The sequence below is a fragment of the Alnus glutinosa genome, chromosome 4 (assembly GCF_958979055.1).
Source record: "Alnus glutinosa chromosome 4, dhAlnGlut1.1, whole genome shotgun sequence".
NCBI lineage: Eukaryota > Viridiplantae > Streptophyta > Magnoliopsida > Fagales > Betulaceae > Alnus > Alnus glutinosa.
This window is the reverse complement of record NC_084889.1, coordinates 34,589,425-34,609,753: the sequence shown is the minus strand read 5'-3', so window position 1 is coordinate 34,609,753 and position 20,329 is coordinate 34,589,425. Positions and strand designations below refer to the sequence as shown.

Below are 20,329 nucleotides of genomic sequence, written 5' to 3'. Positions count from 1 at the left end.
TAAAAAAAAAATCACATCAATAAATTTTTATTACTATAAAAAAAAATAAATGGCAAAAAGCTTTGGGATACACTCATCTTTGCTCTAAGATATGGATCGGATTCACTGCACAATTTTAACAAAATTATAGATTCTCAAATTACAAATTTTAGGCATAAAAATGCTTAAAAAATGTCACATATTAAAAATGTGGCATGTTACAGTTGCGAATTTAGTATATTTTCATCAAGTTCTTACTTTACATGTTGTAAAAAAGCTTTAAATAAAAAATTGTATTTTAATTTTCTAAATAAGAGACGTATTTGCAAAAGTGAAGAATAAATCTCTTGGTTAGAGGAAAATTCTTTATGATTATTCATAAAAAAAATAAAAAAAAAAAGTTCTTTTTGATTGCTTAGATAACATGCTACCTATTTGATATATGACATTTTTCAAACGTTTTAACGTCTTCAGACGACATAAATTTCCTAAATTTAAGAATCTACAATCTTGTAAAAGACATCCTAATCCCAATATACCCTTGGGGAAAATGCCACCGCTGCGCTTGACTTAGCTCACAAGTAAAGTCATCTATATTCCAGGATTGGGCCCTATCTCAGTGTACGGAGTCCTCCCTTCTCTCTTTCAAATGACTTGTTGGTCTGTTAGCGTTGGACTCACATTGCACACGCACTCACTGTCTGACGAAAAGCCTCAGAGAGAGAAGAGACAGAGAGCAAGCAAAGCTAAGAAACCGCAAGGCAATGCAAGACGGCGAAGCGTCCAGTGGTGCCGATCGTTGCAACCCTGGTCACTCGAGCGTCAGTGCTGCCACCACCTCACCGCTTGTGGAACCGTCTTTGGATGTCTCTGGGGTTGATGAGAATGGAATTGAACCGGGTTCGAGAGCAAAGACGACTGAGAAAGACCCCAGAAAGATCGCCAGAGAGTACGTTTATCAATCTGTCTATTTCATGTCTCATGTGGGTTGCCCTGTATTTTGCCGGAAAATTCGTCTTTTTTGAACTAAAGTTTTATTTTTAATTTTTTTTTTTGTGTGCACGTGATTTCTTCGCTGTTTGGCTGCTGGGTAAGTCGAGGAGAGTAAACGTGAAAAAGCAAACAAAGTTCTGGGTTTTATCTCATCTTGATGGTTTAGTTTTGGAAACGTAAAATGCTTTACTAAAGTCTGGCTTAGTTCTTGAGTTTTCAGCTTTCTGGGGTCTCATTGAAGCGTACATTTCTTTTCTACTCCTGCATTTAAGGAATAAGAGAAACGAAATGCTGGGATTTATGCTTTATTCTGATATATGTATTTTTTTTTTTTAAAAAATAAATATAAATACAGCTGAAGCAAGTCAGTTTTGTTTCCCTCTGCTGGCTTAAATTTTCTCCCAAAATTTTCTTTCCTTTACATCAAATGATGCGTTTTCCCCAGAAAATAGGAAGAGCTTAACGTGGGGTTTGCTCTTTGATACATTTCTTTTCTGAAGGTACCAGTTGGAGCTATGCAAGAAAGCTTTGGAGGAGAATATAATTGTTTATTTGGGGACAGGTTATGGGAAGACCCACATTGCTGTGCTGCTTATATACGAACTGGGTCACTTGATAAAGAAGCCCCAGAAGAACATATGTATCTTTCTTGCACCTACGGTGGCTCTGGTTCAGCAGGTGAGCTGCTATTTATCATTTTGTTGATTTTATAGTTCGTTTTTTCAGTTTTGGGAAATATTTAAGTTTGGGAACATTTTCGTAGTTTATATGGTTGTTACGTTGCTCCACAACAGTGGAGTGGTGTTACTGCTTACATACGGGCCATGAGAAGGGATTGGGCTGTTGGTTTAGTGCCCACGTATGCAATTTCTCATTATGAACCCAAAGTTCAAGGAAGGGCAGATTCTACATGCTTTATTATGTTCACCTTGGAAGGGAGCTTGGAATTTTATAAATAGAATCATGATTATGCTATGTACTCTTTGAAATATATTAACAACATTGAAATAATGCTAGTACACACTTCTATGTTCTTTTGGTTTAAATTTTGTAACCATCTGCATACTTATTTGTTTGATTGTCATCCTAGCTGTCTGTTATATTCTTGTAATTTCCTGTGTACCAAACCTTTTATGCTGAGGTTGATATTCAAGGCATGATCAAGTTTATTCAAGAGATATTTAGTCGCCTAGTGATGCAATCAAATAATAAAAAGAAACAAAAGAAAAGGATATGGGCTACTTCGAGAGAGCCGTGTCTCCAATGGCTACTTCGAGAGAGCCTTGATCTCCAAAACAACCACAAAGGTCTAGGTTTTCATAATATTCAGCATGTTTATTCATTGAGTAGGGTTATACTTAAATAGATGACGGCTAGGTCATAAGACATAACCATTAGGTCTAGCTGTCATAACACAATGCAGGAAAATAAACAAAGAAGGAAATAATTAATGGAAAATACATTCCTTATTAAACTAAATACTTAAGGAAATAAACCATGGAGAATATACTCCTTATTCTCTGCCGACTTGGGCTTTATAATTGCCACGTGTGCTGCCACATAAGCCCTAAAATTATGAACGTATCATCCCTCTCCCCTAACATCTTCCTTGTCCCCAAGGAAGAATTCTGGTTTTGCAAAAATCAGCCCCTGCCCTTCCACTCTTTTCACTGCAGCTTCATTGATCAAAGGACCTTGGACCACACCCACAGTAAAGCCATTCCCAACTTGGAGATTTTGGACAGCTTTTGAAAAAGCTTTTACTGATTTCTCGTAAATACCTTCTTGCACACGAATTCTATTTGCACAAACGCATGTCTGTCCAGTGTTATGGAACTTCGCTGCAAGAGTTCCTTTTACTCTCTTCTTTACCTCTCTCGCACCACTGTGAACACGAGTGACTCCTAGAGGCATGGAGGCACAGCGTGAGTTGATGACGGCGGGTTTGAAGGGTTGGGTCTGGAGCCTTCTAAATTTACGGCTGAGGTGGGCTGACTTGTGGCTGATTGATGGTGGTTTGGTGGAACGCCGGTGTGGATGGATTTTTGTTATTTCAACCGCTCTTTTCTTCCTCTTTTTTGTGCCGGTGGCAACTGATGAGGTAGATATTATGTGTGAGGCTTGGCTTGCCGGAGAGCTGCGTGGTGGAGAAAAGCTTTCAATTCTTTTCCTAATCTCCTTTTTTTTTTATAAGTAATTCTTTTCCTAATCTCCTCCATCCGTTTGCTTGCTTCTTCTTTGTACGTGAGGAATTCTGACAGCAGCTTTTCCCACCTTGCTCGTTCTTCTTCATTCTGAAAAAATCGGGAAGACATGGTGAAGGTGTGGATCGGAGATTGTTGTAGAAAACAATCAACCTTCGCTCTGATACCACTTGATGCAATCAAATAATAAAAAGAAACAAAAGAAAAGGATATGGGCTACTTCGAGAGAGCCGTGATCTCTAATGGCTACTTCGAGAGAGCCTTGATCTTCAAAACAACCACAAAGGTCTAGGTTTTCATAATATTCAGCATGTTTATTCATTGAGTAGGGTTACACTTAAATAGATAACGGCTAGGTCATAAGACATAACCATTAGGTCTAGCCGTCATAACACAATGCAGGAAAATAAACAAAGAAAGAAATAACTAATGGAAAATACATTCCTTATTAAACTAAATACTTAAGGAAATAAACCATGGAGAATATACTCCTTATTCTCTGCCGACTTGGGCTTTAGAATTGCCAAGTGCTGCCACATAAGCCCTAAAATTATGAACGTATCACCTAGTTGTATTTGGTAATTTATTTTGTATTCTAAATGTAAAGCCTAAACAGCTACTTATCAAAAAATGTGAAGCCTAAACATTTATCTTTTCATTCCGTTGTCATATGGTTTTTAATCATTATTATTTTTTTGTCTTAGCAAGCCAGGGTTATAGAAAATTCAATTGATTTCAAGGTTGGGGTCTACTGTGGGAGCTCTAAGCGCTTGAGAAAACATGAAGACTGGGAAAAAGAGATTGAACAATATGAGGTAGTTATACTTGTGAACTGACCTAAAAGTTAATAGTTACATGCATTCTGTATATGTATGTGTTCACCTTTCTGATAAATGTTAAGTTATTATTGGAGCTGCCATTAACTGATAAAATGTGTTCAACTTGCTAAGATTTTCTTAAAATCTGCATTAGTTTCACCCTATCTTTTAATAAGAAAAGCTTCCATTAACTGTTTTTTTTTTTCAGCCTCTTGAAAAAACAAATTATATCTCTTTCTGCCAATAGAAGTTACTGCTCTCATGGCTGCTTCATAATTCTTGAAATGTTTCTGTTTGTGCTATTTGTTTTGTGCAGATTCTTGTTATGACGCCTCAAATACTTCTTCACAACTTATATCACTGCTTTATCAAGATGGAGTTCATTGCGCTCTTGATATTTGACGAGTGTCATCATGCTCAAGTACAAAGCAGCCATCCTTATGCAGAAATCATGAAAGTAAAGAGCCTCTTTTTCACACTTGCAACTAACATGCCTCACTTTTTCCCGCATGCTTCTTTCCTTTCATTAATTTTACCTGTATGATCTTCATCATTTTGTAGCTGTTCTACAAAACTGATGTTGGAAAATTTCCCCGTATATTTGGCATGACTGCATCTCCAGTTGTAGGAAAAGGTAATGTAATCTTAAGTTTTTGTTTAAAATTCTGAGACCTAACCTTGACGAGTTGTCTGACTGTACTGGCTATTTCATAATTTCAATTTACAATTTATGTGGTATGTGTCACTGATACATGGGATTTGACTTGGAGAAGTTTAAATAAAATGAGCTCTGGAAGAGTGTCAGTGATGGATAGTTTCTAGCATGCTTACATCCTATTGGGTTGGTGTGTTATTAGATATATGCAACAATAACTTAGCTGCTACTCTCCTCTTGGATGATAATGCACAAGATTTTTAAGATTTCTTGAATTGGTAATTTTGAAATTCTCTCAAATAAAATTTACTAGTATTCATATGCTTTTTATTAGTAATTTGGATTTATGTCTCTATGTCTGTTAATATGATATCATAAAAGTAATTTTGAGAAATAATAGCACTGACCAAATTAGGTGACTCTCCATAGTCTTATAATTTATCAAGTTATATATATATATATATAAAGAAGTTTATCAAGTTCTTAAATGTTTGAAGTATTTTTTGATAAGCTTATTTGGCTAGAGTTTTGGTAACAATAAATGAACTAAGTAAACATCATTTTTTTTATAAGTAAAGTATATACATGAAACCCCTGATTTAAAGAGAAAAGAGAGCATCTATCTAGAAAATCAGAATAAGAACACTCAGACATAGACTGTAGTTTCACTCTCCACATAAACAAAGTTTGTATCACCAGCTTTTTCAAGTTAATTAAACCAGTCTCACAATCTTCAAAACTGCGTGCATTCCGTTCCCTCCATACACACCATATCAAACACAATGGAGCCATTTGACAAATCAGTATCAACGTCCAGTTGCTCTTTTGCCCCCTCCAACTCCCCAATATATGTTTCACCGAATACGGCATTACCTACACCACGCCAAACAATTGCAGGATCGAAAGTGTGAATTAGACTACTAGTAAAGTCTAGAGCGGATTTTTCAACAAACCTAAGAATGATTATGCTTTTATTGGGATTTGAAGGGGGTGTGGCTACGGGGGTTGAGAGCGGGGCGGTGATAGTGGGAGTACTCCCCTTGTTGTGTAGGTCATTGTTACCCTAAGTCTAGATGGAGAAAATAGAAAAAAGAAAAAGTTGGCCTAGTAAAGTTTGTTAAGAATTTCTAATGAGAGATTTAACTTGGCATGTGCAATGAGCAGGTACTTTATAATCTCAATTTCTTTGTGATGTGGCCTATATTACGAATCCTTGCCTTGCTAGCTAATGATAATTCTTGACACACTGTTCTAGTTGTGTAGTTCATGTCTAGAATGTCAATAACTTATGTCTCGTTTCATAATACCTTAATTTTCACATATTTTTGTTACTCTTTTCAGGTGCTTCCGATTATGCAAATTTACCAAAAGTCATTAATAGTCTTGAAAAATTACTTGATGCAAAGGTGGGATTTTGAGACCATTAATTTGAGCTATGATATTGTGTGGATTTTTGTTCTTCTTTTAGCCTTAATGGCGGACTCTCTTTATATACATCTTGCGTACTAGGGTCGCGCCCCTGAACTTTTTTCAATGAAATGAATTATTTCTCAAAAAAAAATTAGTTGATGCAATTCTTCGCTCTCTTTCTACATTAATCGTGGTTTAGATAACATTCTCTATAAACCATCCAGAGACAAAGTTATCTTTACTTATCAAAAAAGATAACATTATTAACTAGATTACTTAAGTTACTTATAAATTTCACAAGATGAGCTTGGGCCCCTGCACCTATGAAATTCTCCTCATTCTGTTAATATAAAGAACGATTGTTATGGTCCTAGCCATGGTGGGATGTGCTGATCTTGACTAAGAGCTCTTTTTGTACCCCTTTACATAGACCTCATTGATTCTAGGTTTTTAGGTGTTGGATTCTAGTTTATTTAAACTGATGCTCTTCATGGCCTATGGGTGCTGTTTACTTAGGTCAAACTACTTGGTCTGGCCAAGGCTTTACAAAATGCAAACTATGATAAACTTAAGGAAAGCCCTAGCCCTAGCCCATCTTCATATGACTGAACTTAAGGAGAGCTCACAAGGTTGTTCTTAGTTGTGTTTATGTTTAACCCTAAATGTGCTTGATATTCACTCAAATTTGACTTAAAAATTTTTATGTGTTGTATTGTAATGACTCAGGAAAAAACGGTAGTTACATCTGCACTATCACCCTAAAAAGACTAGTCAATTTGGAATTTTTGTAGAGTCCCTGATAAAACTCATTTTCACCTAGTAACTAAGTAATATGAGACTTATCACTTATGACTATCTTTTTATGAACCACCTGCTCTATGTGTGCTACTCATTATCTTCCGAATGTAAGACATGGGTGTTACAAACTCTCATTGTTAAACCCTTGACGTCCTCGTCAGGGCCAAATTATGCAGTGCTCCAGTACCTACATGGCGTTACTAGATGTCTTTGATACCATTTGTAACGACCTAGGGAAAACTTTAGCCACATTTGCGCTATCACTCCAAAAGAACTAGTAATTTTGGAGTTTTCTTAGAATCTCTTATAAAGCTCAGTTTCACTTAGTAACTAAGCAATGTGCGATTTAATACTCATGACTATCTTTTTATAAACCACACACTTAATGTGGGCTACTTCTTATCTTCTCAACGTGGGACAATGATATTACATGTATGCACCAAACTTTAAACTACATTTAGCATTTGAATTTGATGCTACAAAATCTGTTTGAACAAAGTATTCACTTCATTTTTTCCCTAATCTTTTAGGTTTATCCTGTTGAAAAGAAGGAAGAATTGGATAATTTCGTGGCATCTCCTACAGTTAGAGTATATTATTATGACCCCACTATAAATAGCACATCTAGCTCCTATGCAACATACTGTAGTAAACTTGAAGAGCTGAAACGCCAGGTATTTTGTTGTGACATATATTTTAGTCATAACTTGTTTTCCTTCAACTAAGTTTCACTTGTTGCTATCTCCCCTGTGATAAGAGCAGTGCATATCAACACTAAATCAGAAGACGGATGATCATCAAAGTCTACGGAACTTAAAGAAACTACTAAGGAGAATGCACGATAACATACTATTCTGTTTGGAAAACCTTGGCCTTTGGGGAGCATTAAAAGTAAGCTCTTGTAGCATTCAACCATTATCCTTGGTTCTTCAAATTATTCATCTTTTTTTTTTTTTTTTTTTTTTTTTTTTTTTTGTGTGTGTGTGTGTGTGTGTTGGTAAAACTTGAAAGTTTCCTTTCTGCTTATTTCATATCATTTTTATGCAATTATATCTAAAAGAAACCCATGCAAATATCTTCAGCTTTTCTAAAAAACAAAAATATGCATCTTAGCAGAGTTCGTGAATGTAGAAAGAGGTTGAATAGGTGTGTAAGAGAGATCGTTGAGAGTAATGAGATGGTCGGAAGGTTTTTTTGAGATTACTGTTATATATCGAAAAAGGTTGGGAGGAGGAGGGGGTCATGTTGGAGCGGTTCTGGTTTCCTTTTAATTTTTATTTGAAAATTTTAAGATGATATATTCTCTAGACCTATATAGACATATGTGAATGACTAATAATGCATCATAGAGATTGAGAATGGTAAATTGTGGTGAACCTGTCCTTTCCCCATCAAGTGTAAGTGCAAATTTTTCGCTCTCTAATGTTTTGAGCTAGAGTGTTTCAACATGCTGTTGATTATGGAGTGATCCATTTCTCATGTGGTTCTTTTCTCTGGGCTGCCACATAACAATGTAATTATAATAAGAATCTGTGATTTAGTTTTAGAGAAACTATTGCAGTGGAATTTTATTAGATTTGGATGTTATTAAAATAAAACTAATTTGAAAGTTCTAGCTTAAAATGCTATCATGAAATACTATGAAGTTTATTAGATGATGTTGGTGAAACATGTTGCTTATTATGAGATATTAATGTGGATGGGTGTGGTAAGTCCTTGGGATGGAGCTGTGGAGTAATGTTGGAGCATATTATTGACTTTGCATGCTTTTTTGGTAAGTTAAATTATATTTGTTTTTCATACCCTTGAAATACTGTATTTGTGTGTTTTCGGGGATATCAAGGCAATTACACTATATACTGTTACTTTTTGGACTGCTGCATATTAAGGTACTTTTAGAAAAGGTCTTTATTGGCTGTCTTGACCCACATTTTTTTTTCCAGATGGGGTGGGGGGGTGGGGGGGACCGGGATTGTGATGAAGCAGTGCATTCCCTGGCTAATTTGGGCTGTAATTGAAGATGAGAGTTGCTCATGTAGTTTTGCACCATTCATCTTGTCCATTCCACATGAGACCATTGATCAGATGGACTAACATGATATATGCATTAGGTGTTCCCTTCCACATATGCATTTTTTTTTCTTATGTTTTATATTTTAGTGCTTTGTTAATATACCCATATGGGTCTATAGAAACCCTTCCATTGTTTTGCTAGGGTGAGTTAACTTCTTAAAGTTGGTGTGGAAGCAGAAGTAGGGATAATTCTTAATGTTCTAGTCTCATCTGTATTGTTTGTGTTATCTCAATGCCAGTTGCTGTCATTTTGTGTTCTTCAATTTGAGGTTGTTGGAATGCTATAATTACCTTTTCTACTTTTTTTTGTTTCCCCATTTTCCAGGCTAGTCAAATTCTTTTAAGTGGTGACCACTCTGAGCGAAATGTATTAATAGAGGTGGAAGGAAATTTCAGTGGTGACTCTGTATGTGATAGATATCTAGCTCTGGCTGCTGAAGTCTTTGCTTCTGATTGTAAGACAGGTATTATAATGTGCTTAGAATTTTTTTGGCTGCAGCCTGTAATGTCATCTCATCCTGGCATTGTCTCTATTCAAACGGCATAATTTACTGTATCAGTCATGACTCATGTTGTGTGATTTAATTTTGGGTTATAAACATTGTCTGTTAATGGAAATTTAATAGTTCGATATATAATCTTTTGCTGGTCCATTAAATATTCGAAATAAAAATGGGGTTTAAATCAAACACCATTCCTTCCATAGTTAATGATGGTTTATTTTTTCTGTAGATGGGATTGCATTCGATTTGTCATGTGTGGAGATCTTAAAGGAGCCATATTTTTCAAGGAAGCTTTTACGCCTTATTGGAATTCTTTCATCCTTCAGGTTGGTATTGAAGTGTTCATTACTGCCTTTTATGACAAATGTCCCTTGATTATCAGATTAAAATAGATGATATGTGATGGAAGAAAAAAAATTGAAGAGAATTGTAAATAAAGAAGGGCTGTTTTCTTACTACAGCAGCCCTCAATTTATTCCACATATGTAGGAAAACGTTACAATCATTGGGTAGAATATTCTTAGAATGACAGGTGCTAGGGCCAGCTGGTAGGGACAGCAGCTCCTTCTAGAAGGGTACAAATATTAGCTTCTAACATTCTAACGCTCCCCCCTCAAGCTGGAGCATATTTTTTATATAAGCCTAGCATGGAACAAATTGACTAACCGATTTGTACATAATGACTTTGTGAAAATATCAACAAGTTGGTTTTTAGACTTTACAAATAGTGTGGATATGTCTCCACTCAATATCTTGTTTCGAACAAAATGACAATCTACTTCAATGTGCTTGGTCCTCTCGTGGAACACAGGGTTGAAGGCAATATATAGAGCAACTTGATTATCCCAAAACAGTGGAATAGTAATGGGTGCCAGGAAGCCAATCTCATAAAGAAAATGTCATAACGAAGTCAGCTCACTAGCGGTATGAGCCGTAGTTCTATACTCTGCTTCTGCACTTGATTGTGCAATTACATTATGTTTTTTACTCTGCCCTATTACGAGATTTCCCCCAAAAATGGTAAAATATCTCATAGTGAACCTTCTACTTGAAGGTGACCGTGCATAGTCTGCATTAGTGAAGCCTTCCACCCTGAGATGACAATTTTTTTCTAAACAATATGCCATGTCTTGGGTCTCTCTTAAGGTATCGAGCAAATACGAATAGTAGTGTCCCAATGTGGGAGTCTCAAAACCGCTAAGAACTGACTCACTGCACTAGCTACATATGAGATATCTAGCCTTGTGATGGTGAGATAATTGAGTTTCCCAACTAATCGACGATATCTGCTAGGATTTGGGAATAACTCTCCATGTCTCACAAGCTTATGATTCAAATCCATGAGTATCGATAAGTCGAGCACCTAACAATCCAGTCTCCTCAAGGATGTCAAATATATACTTCTTTTGAGATAAGTTGATGCCTATCTTTGACCTTCCAACCTCAATTCCCTAGAAGTACCAGAGTTTACCTAGATCTTTGGTGTGAAAGCCCTACTGGAAAAAGCTGTTTCACTCTGATGATTCTGCTAGAGTCACTTCCAGTAATCACAATGTCATCTACATAGACAACCAATATGACATACCCAACAACAATATGTAAGTGAAAGACCGAGTGATTTGTCTGGCACCGATGGAGACCAAAATCCATTACTACTTCAGAGAACTTTTCAAACCATGCTCTTGGTGACTGCTTGAGACTATACAATGCTTTATTCAATTTGCAGACAATGCCCCAATACTCCCCTTGAGCAACAAATCGCGATGGTTGCTCCATAAACCTCCTCAAGTAGATCACCATGGAGAAAGCCTTTTTTTTTTTTTTTAACATCCAATCGATAAATAAGCCAATCTGGATTAGTAGCAAGAGACACTAACACGTAAACATAAGAGATCTTTGCCATGGGAGAGAATGTCTCATCATAGTAACACCATACTCCTGGGTGTAGCCCTTAGCAACCAGTCGAGCCTTAAGGCGATCAACATATCCATCAAGGTGATATTTGATAGTATATACCCATTTGCAACCAACAGTGTGCTTTCTAGGGGGTAGAGGAACAAGCTCCCAAGTCTTATTTTGATGTAAGGCTTGCATTTATAATTCTATAGCCTTTCGCCAACTCGAGTTATAGAGTGCATCCTGAACAGTATTAGGAATGGAAATGCTGGAAAGCATGGAGATAAAACAAGAAAAAGGAAGCAGATAAAGATTGATAGGAAACAAAGTTACCAATGGGATGCTTGGTCACACAGGAGCGAGTACTTTTCCGGAGAGCAATGGGAAGTGAATTAGAGTCAGGTGGGGATGCAGGATCTGTAAGCTGGGAGGATGAGAGGGTGATGCAGGACAAAATACTTTGAGAAGAAAGAGACTAAGAAGAGAGGGAGAAGCCGAGAGTGAGGAGAAAAGAAGCCAGAGAAAGGGAAGAAGAAGGAGCTCGGAAGAAGGGAGAAGAGAGTCAAAATCAAAGGGGAAAAGATGACAAAACCATGTCAATAATATTATTCATCAAAAGTTGTCGATTACAATAGAAAAATCTGTTTAAATAGGCTAATAGCTAAATCCTAACCCTAACCCTAACCATAGTGATACTTTGGCTAACGGCCCACTAAAATAACATAAAATCCAAATGAAAATAAATAAAGTCCAAATGAAACTAGTACAACAATCTGAAAATAAATAATAAAAAAAACAATGCAACTAAATAAAAGCCCATTTTTGATAAGTAAGTAAAATTTTATAGAAAAGAAAGCGTAAGGCGCCCCTACGTACACATGAAGTATACACAGGAGAGCCAAAATCATAATCGTCTGCTGCAACATGCCCGCGAAAAAGGGTCTTTTTAGGAAGGGTTTTCTTAATCTTTCCCCTATTGTTTCTATCCCACCCCGTTTTGCCGCGGGAGGTTAAGGACGTTGGGGTGGTTCGACCTTCCTCTCCTCCGAGTGGCTGCATCTCTCCTTGTTCCGTTGAGGGAAATGGATTCTCTCGAAATTGGCCTGTCGGTTTTGACCACAACGGGGAGATTGTAGTTTGGGAGGAGGAGGAAGATGATTATTGGGATGGATTGCCCTTGGATTGGGCCTTGGAAGGGGATTTTGGGGAGGAGGCCTTGGCAATTAGGGATGCCATGGAAGAAGATTTTCAGCGGGAAAAGATGATTGCGTGCTAAAAGTCTAAAGGAAAAAGGGAGCTACTAAATCTACATAGCTCCATCCATTATAGTGATGCTAAAGGTCCCTCTAGGAGTAGGAAAGGCAAGGCACACATGATGTAGGTTTGTGTGCTTTGGTGGGTGGGTGGTGGGTTGTTTTGTTCTTAGTTGGGTGCTAGTGTAGTTTGTTTCGGCGTTTTTCTTTGTTTTCGGGGGTTCGGGTTTTATTGGTTCTGTTGGGTTTTTGCGGTGGTTGTTCCTATGTACTTAAGGGTGCCTTACGCTTTTATTAATAAAGTCTTCTTACCTATAAAAAAAAAAAAAAAAAAAAAGCCCGCGGGGATATGGTCTGAATCTGGCCAGCCCTTCCAGTGAACTAGGAAATAGTGCACTCCTCCATCCCTGGCAAAAACAAGATGCTCATATAAAAAGACATCAATATTTTCTTGATGTGCTGGTGAGAGAGGTTGTTGTGTAGGGTCATGCCTAGGGTAAGTATTGGGAAAAGGGGGAGGTTGTTCAAAAGGATTAGAGCTAATGGTGTGGGTTGTGTTGGTTGACCTTGTTGTGCAATTGTGTTGGTTGCCATAGGAACTCTAGCAGACATCGACATCGACATCGATTTCGACACTAGGAAAATGTCCTATGGTTTCCTAGGTTTAGGACATGGCACTTCCAATGGAACAACGCTTGTAGGCCTATTGACAAGATCACAAGGTGGGTTGGGATTATCAGAAAAATTGACCATCAGAGGGTCGTCGGATGGCCTGAAACTTTCCTCTTCCAATGACTCTTGAGAATCCACAGGACTCTCTTTAGGCTGTTTAGGTACACATGATAACTCCTTTTGAGAATCCACTGGACTCTCGTTAGGCTTTTCAGATAAACATCTTACCATACCCATTGTGGGTATTTCAAGACCACTTTTTCGTTGACCTCGCTCATTCCAACTTCGAAACCAATTATTATGGTCTTCAATTTAGTTGCTGAAGTCTTCCAAATTCCAACTTCGAAACCAATTATTATGGTCTTCAATTTGGTTGCTGAAGTCTTCCAATTGTTTTTGCATGCTTTTTAAAGGAGCTAGCAGACTTTGGCAAAAAGCTTCAATTTGGATGGGGTCCATGACAGGTGGGATGCCGACTAAAGGTTTTGCACAAATTATTTAAGGCAACTGATTTATCTAAGGCAATACACCAAGCACATAGAAATATTTGTTGTAATTTTAATGGCAAGTGTAATATACTAAATAAAATAAATCAGCAAACTTGAGCCTTTTGGGTAAGTCTACTGCTACCTATCCCCAAGTGGTGGTGAACCCAAATGTTGCCCCCTATATTCCCTTTAGAGTAGTTTGTTATTTGAAGAGAGCTCCTGGTCTTGGTATATTGTATAGTCGAAATGGGCAGCTTTTCAAACGTCTACTACACTCACGCCTTTCGACCTTCTTTTGGGTGAGTCTACTGCTGCCTATCTCCAATTTGGACTCATTGTATTGCACCTTGGGCTTTAGTTAAAAGCCATCCAACAAGGATGCACAAGTGTTGGTGAACCCAAGTGTTGCCCCCTACATTCCCTTCAGAGTAGTTGACCCATTGACCACAAACAAGACTTCCTTTCTCTTTATTTCTTTATTCTTCCTCAGCTACGTGACAAAGGAACAAAACAAAAGGCTTGCTTTTGTTCATTCTATTATCTTTCTCGGTCTTAGAAAAAACTCTTCCAGAAACTTTACACACAACAGACACAAAGCGCAAGTGACGTGGTGCAGGCGAGAAAGAAGGTGGTAGGTGTGAGGTGCGGTTGGGACAGTCCTTCTAGGTGGTGGGCTGATGGAGAAAGGCCGTCAGGGGTGGGGTGGTGGTTTTGGGGTCTTCACGGTGCTATCTGGTGGTGGGCTGGAGGTTGAACAACCAGCAGGTGGCGGCGCCTCTGGGTTGCCAGTTGCTTGTGGTGCAAGGCATTATGATGGGTAATGTGGTGGCACAGTGGTGGTTTTGGGGTCTTGGGTGGCAGTAGCAAAGATTTCTGTTTGGGTTTCTCTTGATTTTTTTTTTTTTGGAATGGCGGTGGTGGCTTATTTGCTGCTGGTGGCAGGTGAGTCTCTTTTGGGGTGTTTATGTGACAGGAGTTTGGTCTGACTGGGGATTGTGGATCGTGATTGTTATAGGAAACAATCAAAACTTAGTCTTTGACACCAAAGTTGATACTTGACAAAATACTTTGAGAAGAAAGCTTGAAGAAAGAGACTAAGATTTTGAAGAAAGAACCCTTGGATTGGGCTTTGGATGGTTCTTTTGAAGAGGAGGCCTTGGCTATTCGAGATGCCATGGAGAAAGATTTTTTTACGAGAGAAGATGATAGCACGCTAGAAGTCAAAAGGTAAGAGGGAGCTACTGAATCTACAAAGCTCCATAAATTATGGCGACGCTTCAGTCTCCTCTAGGCGTAGTAAAGGAAAGGCCCGCATGTTGTAGGGTTATGTGCTTTGGTGGGTTGTGGGTATTCTCTTGGGTCTTTGGGTTTTTTCTCATGTCTGGTTGGGCTCTTTTATGGGTTATTTTGGGCTTTCTTTCTTGGGTTCTTTTTCCGTTTTCTGTCAGTTGTTGTGGGTTAGTTTTTAGTGTTTCTTGTGTATACTTCCTGTGTACCAAAAGTTGTCTTTACGCTTTTTTAATAAATCTTTTCTTACCTATCAAAAAAAGAAAAGAAAAGAAAGAGACTAAGAAGAGAGGGGGAAGCCAAGAGAGAGGAGAAAAGAAGCTAAAGGAAGAATAAGCTCGGGAGAGAGGAGAAGAGAGACAAAAAATCAGAGGGGAAAAGATGACAAAACCATATCAATAATATTATTCATCAAAAGTAGTCGATTACAATAGAAAAATCTGTTTAAATAGGCTAATAGCTAAACCCTAACCCTAGTGTTACTTTGGCTAATAGGCTGATAAAATAACATAAAATTCAAATGAAAATAAATATAAGTCCAAATGAAACTAATACAACACACCCATTTGACAAAAAAAAAAAAAAACAGTGCAACTAAATAAAAGCCCAATAATGATCCAACTGATGTGATCTGTGACTTGTATTTGGTGCTCCGCATTTTTTTTTTTTTGGGGGGGGGGGGACTAGAGCTGGTGGGTGTAGACTTCTAGAATACACCTGTAATGGAGTTGGAGCCTGAAGAGGCAACTAAACGGTAAAAAAGGAAGGTAGGGAACTCAAAGTTGGAAAAGGGGTAGAAGATGAAGAAGACAACTCTAACTGATAGTCTTCAAGATAACTGGCTCCAGATAAATATGATTGAGACTCAATAAAAATAACATCAACACTAGTAAAGTAGCGCTGCAAGACTGGGGAATAACACCGATATGCCTTACGAGTCTGTGAATTACCAAGAAAGACACTTGGTGGAATGAGGATCAAGTTTGTCAAAACCTGGTCCAAGGTTGTGAACATAACTGTTGTAGGGTTTGCATGGGAAGAAAGTAGTGGAAGAGGAGGCTTTGTTGAATGTGGCCTCTCTCACCTCATATATATATATATATATATATATAGTTAAATTGCTACTTGTCCTAAAAACTTAAGCTTATAAGAAGAGGTAAATTTAATTATTTAATCAATATTTTAACTCCTCATGTATGGGATCAAACTCTTTTTAAATAGGTGAGGTCCAACATGTGGAATATTTAATTGAAATTAGAGATAAATAAAGGAGACATGGTTCGAATTCAGAACCTCTGCTCTGATACTATGTTAAATTATCACTTGTCCTAAAAGGTTAAGCTTATAGGAAGATGTAAATTTAATCATTTAATTAATATTTTAACACACACACACACACACACACACATATATATATATTGTAACATTCAATACAAAAACCAAAATACCCTTGTAACTTGTTCCTCTCACCAACATATTCTTTTAACCCTAAGAAGCTCTTCTAACACTCCCCCTCAAGCTGGAGTGTATATATCATACAGGCCTAGCTTTGAACAAATAAAATCTAACCTCTTTTAACACAAGGATTTTGTAAACATATCATCTAACTGGTCTCCAAACGCCATAGATGGTGTAGATATATCTTTGTTGAGTATCTTATCTCGAATAAAGACAATCGACCACAAGTTGCTTTGTCCTTTCATGAAAAACTGGGTTAGATGCAATATGTGAAGCAACATGGTTATCACAAAACAATGGGATAGGAGTAGGAGTAGGAGCTGAGAATCCAATCTCCTAGAGAAAATGTTGTGACCACGTTAATTCACTGGCAGTATGAGCCATTTCCCTGTATTCTACTTGGGTTCTGGATCGTGCCACTACTTTTTGTTTCTTACTTTTCCAAATGGCTAGTATACCGCCTAAGAATGTACAATATCCTGTATTAAATCGTCTATCCGAGGGAGAATTTGCCCAATCTACATCAGTAAAACCTTCTATTCGGATTTGTCCATTCGGTCTATACAATATTCCAAGGCCAAGAACTATTTTCAAATATTGAATAATGCAAGCAACAGCTTCGCAATGTGAAACCCTAGGAGCCTCCAAGAATTGACTAACAACACTAACTGTATCTAAGATGTCTGGCCTGGTAATAGCAAGATAATTCAACTTTCCAACTAGACGGCGATACCTACTGGGATCTTCAAGTAATTCCCTTTCATCCTTTAGTAATTTTTGATAAGGATCCATTGAAATGTCAACAGGACAAGCACCCGAAAGGCTTGTATCTTCTAACAAACCAAGTTCATACTTTCTCTGAGATAATTTGATACCTATTTGAGATCTAGCAACTTCAATCCCCAGAAAATATCTTAGTTTTCCCAAATCTTTTGTTTTGTTTTTTATTTTTATTTTTATGAATAATTCAGATTTCCCAAATCTTTTGTATGAAACCTTTGTTGCAAATGTAGTTTCAATCGAGGAATGCCCCCAATCATGGGCATAAAGCCCAATTCTCAGAAGTCCACGATCAATAACACAGAGGAAAAAAAGAAAAGAAAAGGCAAAAGGCAAAAGGGAGAAGTGGAGAGCAATGGAATTAATAAGACACAATTAGAGGATGTAGTTTGGTGCTCCACCTCTCTCTTCTGGTGCAGTGACAGGCTTGGTCTAGTCCCAAAAGTGGCCGATTGAATTCAGTCCATCTTCGGAGTTGGTGGATAGTGAGGAGGAGGACAAAGATTCCTGGGGTTGGGAAGACGAAGATTTTCCTTACCCTTAGGGTAATTTTCCCCTGCCACCCATTTGGACTGGGCTTTGATGGGGGATTTGTGTGAGGGGATCAATGTTACCTTAAAGGTTAACCCTTAGAAGGTAAAGGGTAGAAGGGAGCTTCTGAACTTAGAATGGTCAATCTAAACCCTAAGGAGAAGGAGAAAATGAGTTCGTCCCGTCGGTGGTCAGTAGAGTCTAAGGAGTTTGATTTGTCGGTAGTGGGTGGTTTCACAGGCATTAGGATTCATGAACGTCGAAAAGGAGTGACGAGGTCCATTCTTATAGACAAAGATGAGGCTGCATGGTTGCTTAAGTCTTTTCATGATCTGGTTACGGCTCAGGACTGTAGAGTGTTCTGGAATCAATCCGTCTCGGGTTTTCCGCAGATTCTTGCACAACAACGTGCAAATAGGCATGGTTACTTCCTCACCTTAGAAGAATATGAGGGAAGAAGAAGGAAATGATCTGTCTTGGTGCCAAAAGGAATGTTTGGTGAAGGGTGGAAGCGTTTTGGGGAGGAGCTTCGGTTAGCTCTCAATAGTCTGCTCGCTGGCAGCTTCCCGAAGCATGCCAAAGGTAAGGAAGTGTCACAGTCCAAGTATCATTCTGAGAGGAGGAGTTATGCTGAAGTGCTGAGAGCTTCCATGCCGAAAGATACGGCTTCTTTTTATTTTACGGAGGAGGATTCCCGGATCCGGGCGACGTCTACGGCGAAGGGTTGTCTTGATCAGGCGGTTTTAACGGCAAATTTGGATACGGCGAATCATGCTGGGCTGAAGTTAGATATGTTGGAGAAGGATTTTCCTGCGGAACCTGCTGGGCTGAAGATAGTAGAGATGAAGAAGGTTTTTCCGGCGTATCCTGCCGGGATGAAGTTTCAAAATTCACTCTCTGCTACGTCGAGCAGTGAGATTGCGTCAGACCTAAAGGGTAGGGGGGCGGGCTCTAGTCACTCTATGTTGGCCACTGCTCCACGCAAGTCTCACGTCAATGATTGCCTCGAGCTGCGCAGTATCAGGAAGACGTTAGAGAAGTTGTACGTGGAAGTCGGGCATTGCCTGGAACGTGTGCATCTGTGGGAAGATGAGTTGATGGGTAGGTCCAATTCTTTGGGCTCCAGCTTCTCTCGGCCCAATTTCTTGATACCCGATAGACCCTCTTCGACCCATGGTCCTTCAAAGATTGCTCAACCTTCTAAAGGTAAAGCACCTTTGCAGTTTCCAATCAAAAGGCCCAAGCTTTTGTTTAAGCCCAAGGCAGGGTCGGTTCTGCGCCCCATTCCAGCTCGCCAGTTCTCGTTGGACGCCGGTGCCTCCACTTCTGCGGTGCAGTCGGAGTCGTTGGGTTTGGGGTCGGCCGTCTCGCGGTTTGCATGTAGACCAGGTTTCACTGGCTGGGTCTATCAGCATTGGAAGAGGCGGAACCAGCGTTCTTCGGCTGTTTGGAGAGTGAAGACAGGGCAGCCCATTCTGGATGCAGGAACTAGCCAGGTCAGGGAGAAGGAGGCGATTTCTTCGAAGATGGGGGATCAGGACACATCTCCGGCGTCCGAGGTGGTGCTGGGTGGTGGGGCTGGAGTGCCGAAAGTCTTGCAGCTAGCAGATAGACAGTCGGAGGAGTCTGTTGCTTCTTTACTTGGGCTGGATTCAGACGGCTCTCGTCAGTCTGGGTTCGACTCAACGGCAGTTTCAGAGACCTCCGATCCAGGAGAGAGGGGGTACTGTCGTTGGCAATGAATTCAGCTTGGTGTTGTCGGCAGAGGGTGGAGGTCTTCTGGTGACTCCTCAGGTAAGAACTTCACAGCTGTGTGTTGGAATGGGTAGCTTTGGGTTTGGCGTGGACCCAGTGTCTCAGAGGCAGGGAGTAGGTAGTCTTGAGTTGGTGATGTCTTCCGCAATAGAAGGAGAAGTGGGTATTGTTTCAGAAGCTATTTTAGGGGGTCCTCCGATGGAAAATTGCCTCTGGAAAGGATTAGGAGACAAATTGGAGAGTGGGGCTTATGTTGAATGTGTGGTGGCTGAGAAGTGTGCTCACTTTGATTGTTCTTCGATGCTGCTTGAGCATTTTCATGAAGGACTCCTGCTGCAAGATAAGACCAGAGACGGTGAGGGGGAATTAGAGAGCTATGAGCCGTTAGTTATTGCTCCACTGGCAGTGGAAGATGCGACAGGCAGAGAGTATCACCTAGATGGGTGGTGGAAAGAATTAAGAGGTTTTATCCAATCATTGGGCTTTCTTGTGGTCACTTGGAGGACAGATTGTTGGCTTTGTTTGAGGAAATTGAAGTGGCTAGAGACCTTTCTTTGGCAGATTCCAAAATAAGGTTATGCCTGCTCAAGGGGTGAAAGGGAAGAGGGAATTAAATAGGCTGACTTGGTCTGTTAATTATGAGAAGAAAGGGGTTCAGTTTGATAGAGGTAGGCATAAGGGTAAGGGCACATCTCGATATTATGACGCCTAAAATTTTGTCGTGGAATGTTAGAGGGCTTAATGCGATCGAGAAAAGATTGGAGATTAGAGGGCTT

The 20,329-nt window shown here is 39.1% G+C and overlaps 1 protein-coding gene across 1 annotated transcript in view; it reads left to right on the top strand.

The window, feature by feature from the left end:
• Positions 1–473: 473 nt before the first annotated feature.
• Positions 474–20,329, top strand: part of LOC133866446 (dicer-like protein 4) — a 42,741-nt gene continuing 22,885 nt past the window's right edge. The window contains exons 1-10 of the mRNA XM_062302977.1: positions 474–928; positions 1,473–1,650; positions 3,881–3,991; positions 4,311–4,451; positions 4,556–4,628; positions 5,991–6,055; positions 7,388–7,531; positions 7,620–7,748; positions 9,256–9,394; positions 9,663–9,759. Of these exons, the coding sequence (XP_062158961.1) occupies positions 744–928; positions 1,473–1,650; positions 3,881–3,991; positions 4,311–4,451; positions 4,556–4,628; positions 5,991–6,055; positions 7,388–7,531; positions 7,620–7,748; positions 9,256–9,394; positions 9,663–9,759 (1,262 nt within the window). The 5' untranslated portion in view covers positions 474–743. The remainder of the gene's footprint in view (positions 929–1,472; positions 1,651–3,880; positions 3,992–4,310; positions 4,452–4,555; positions 4,629–5,990; positions 6,056–7,387; positions 7,532–7,619; positions 7,749–9,255; positions 9,395–9,662; positions 9,760–20,329) is intronic.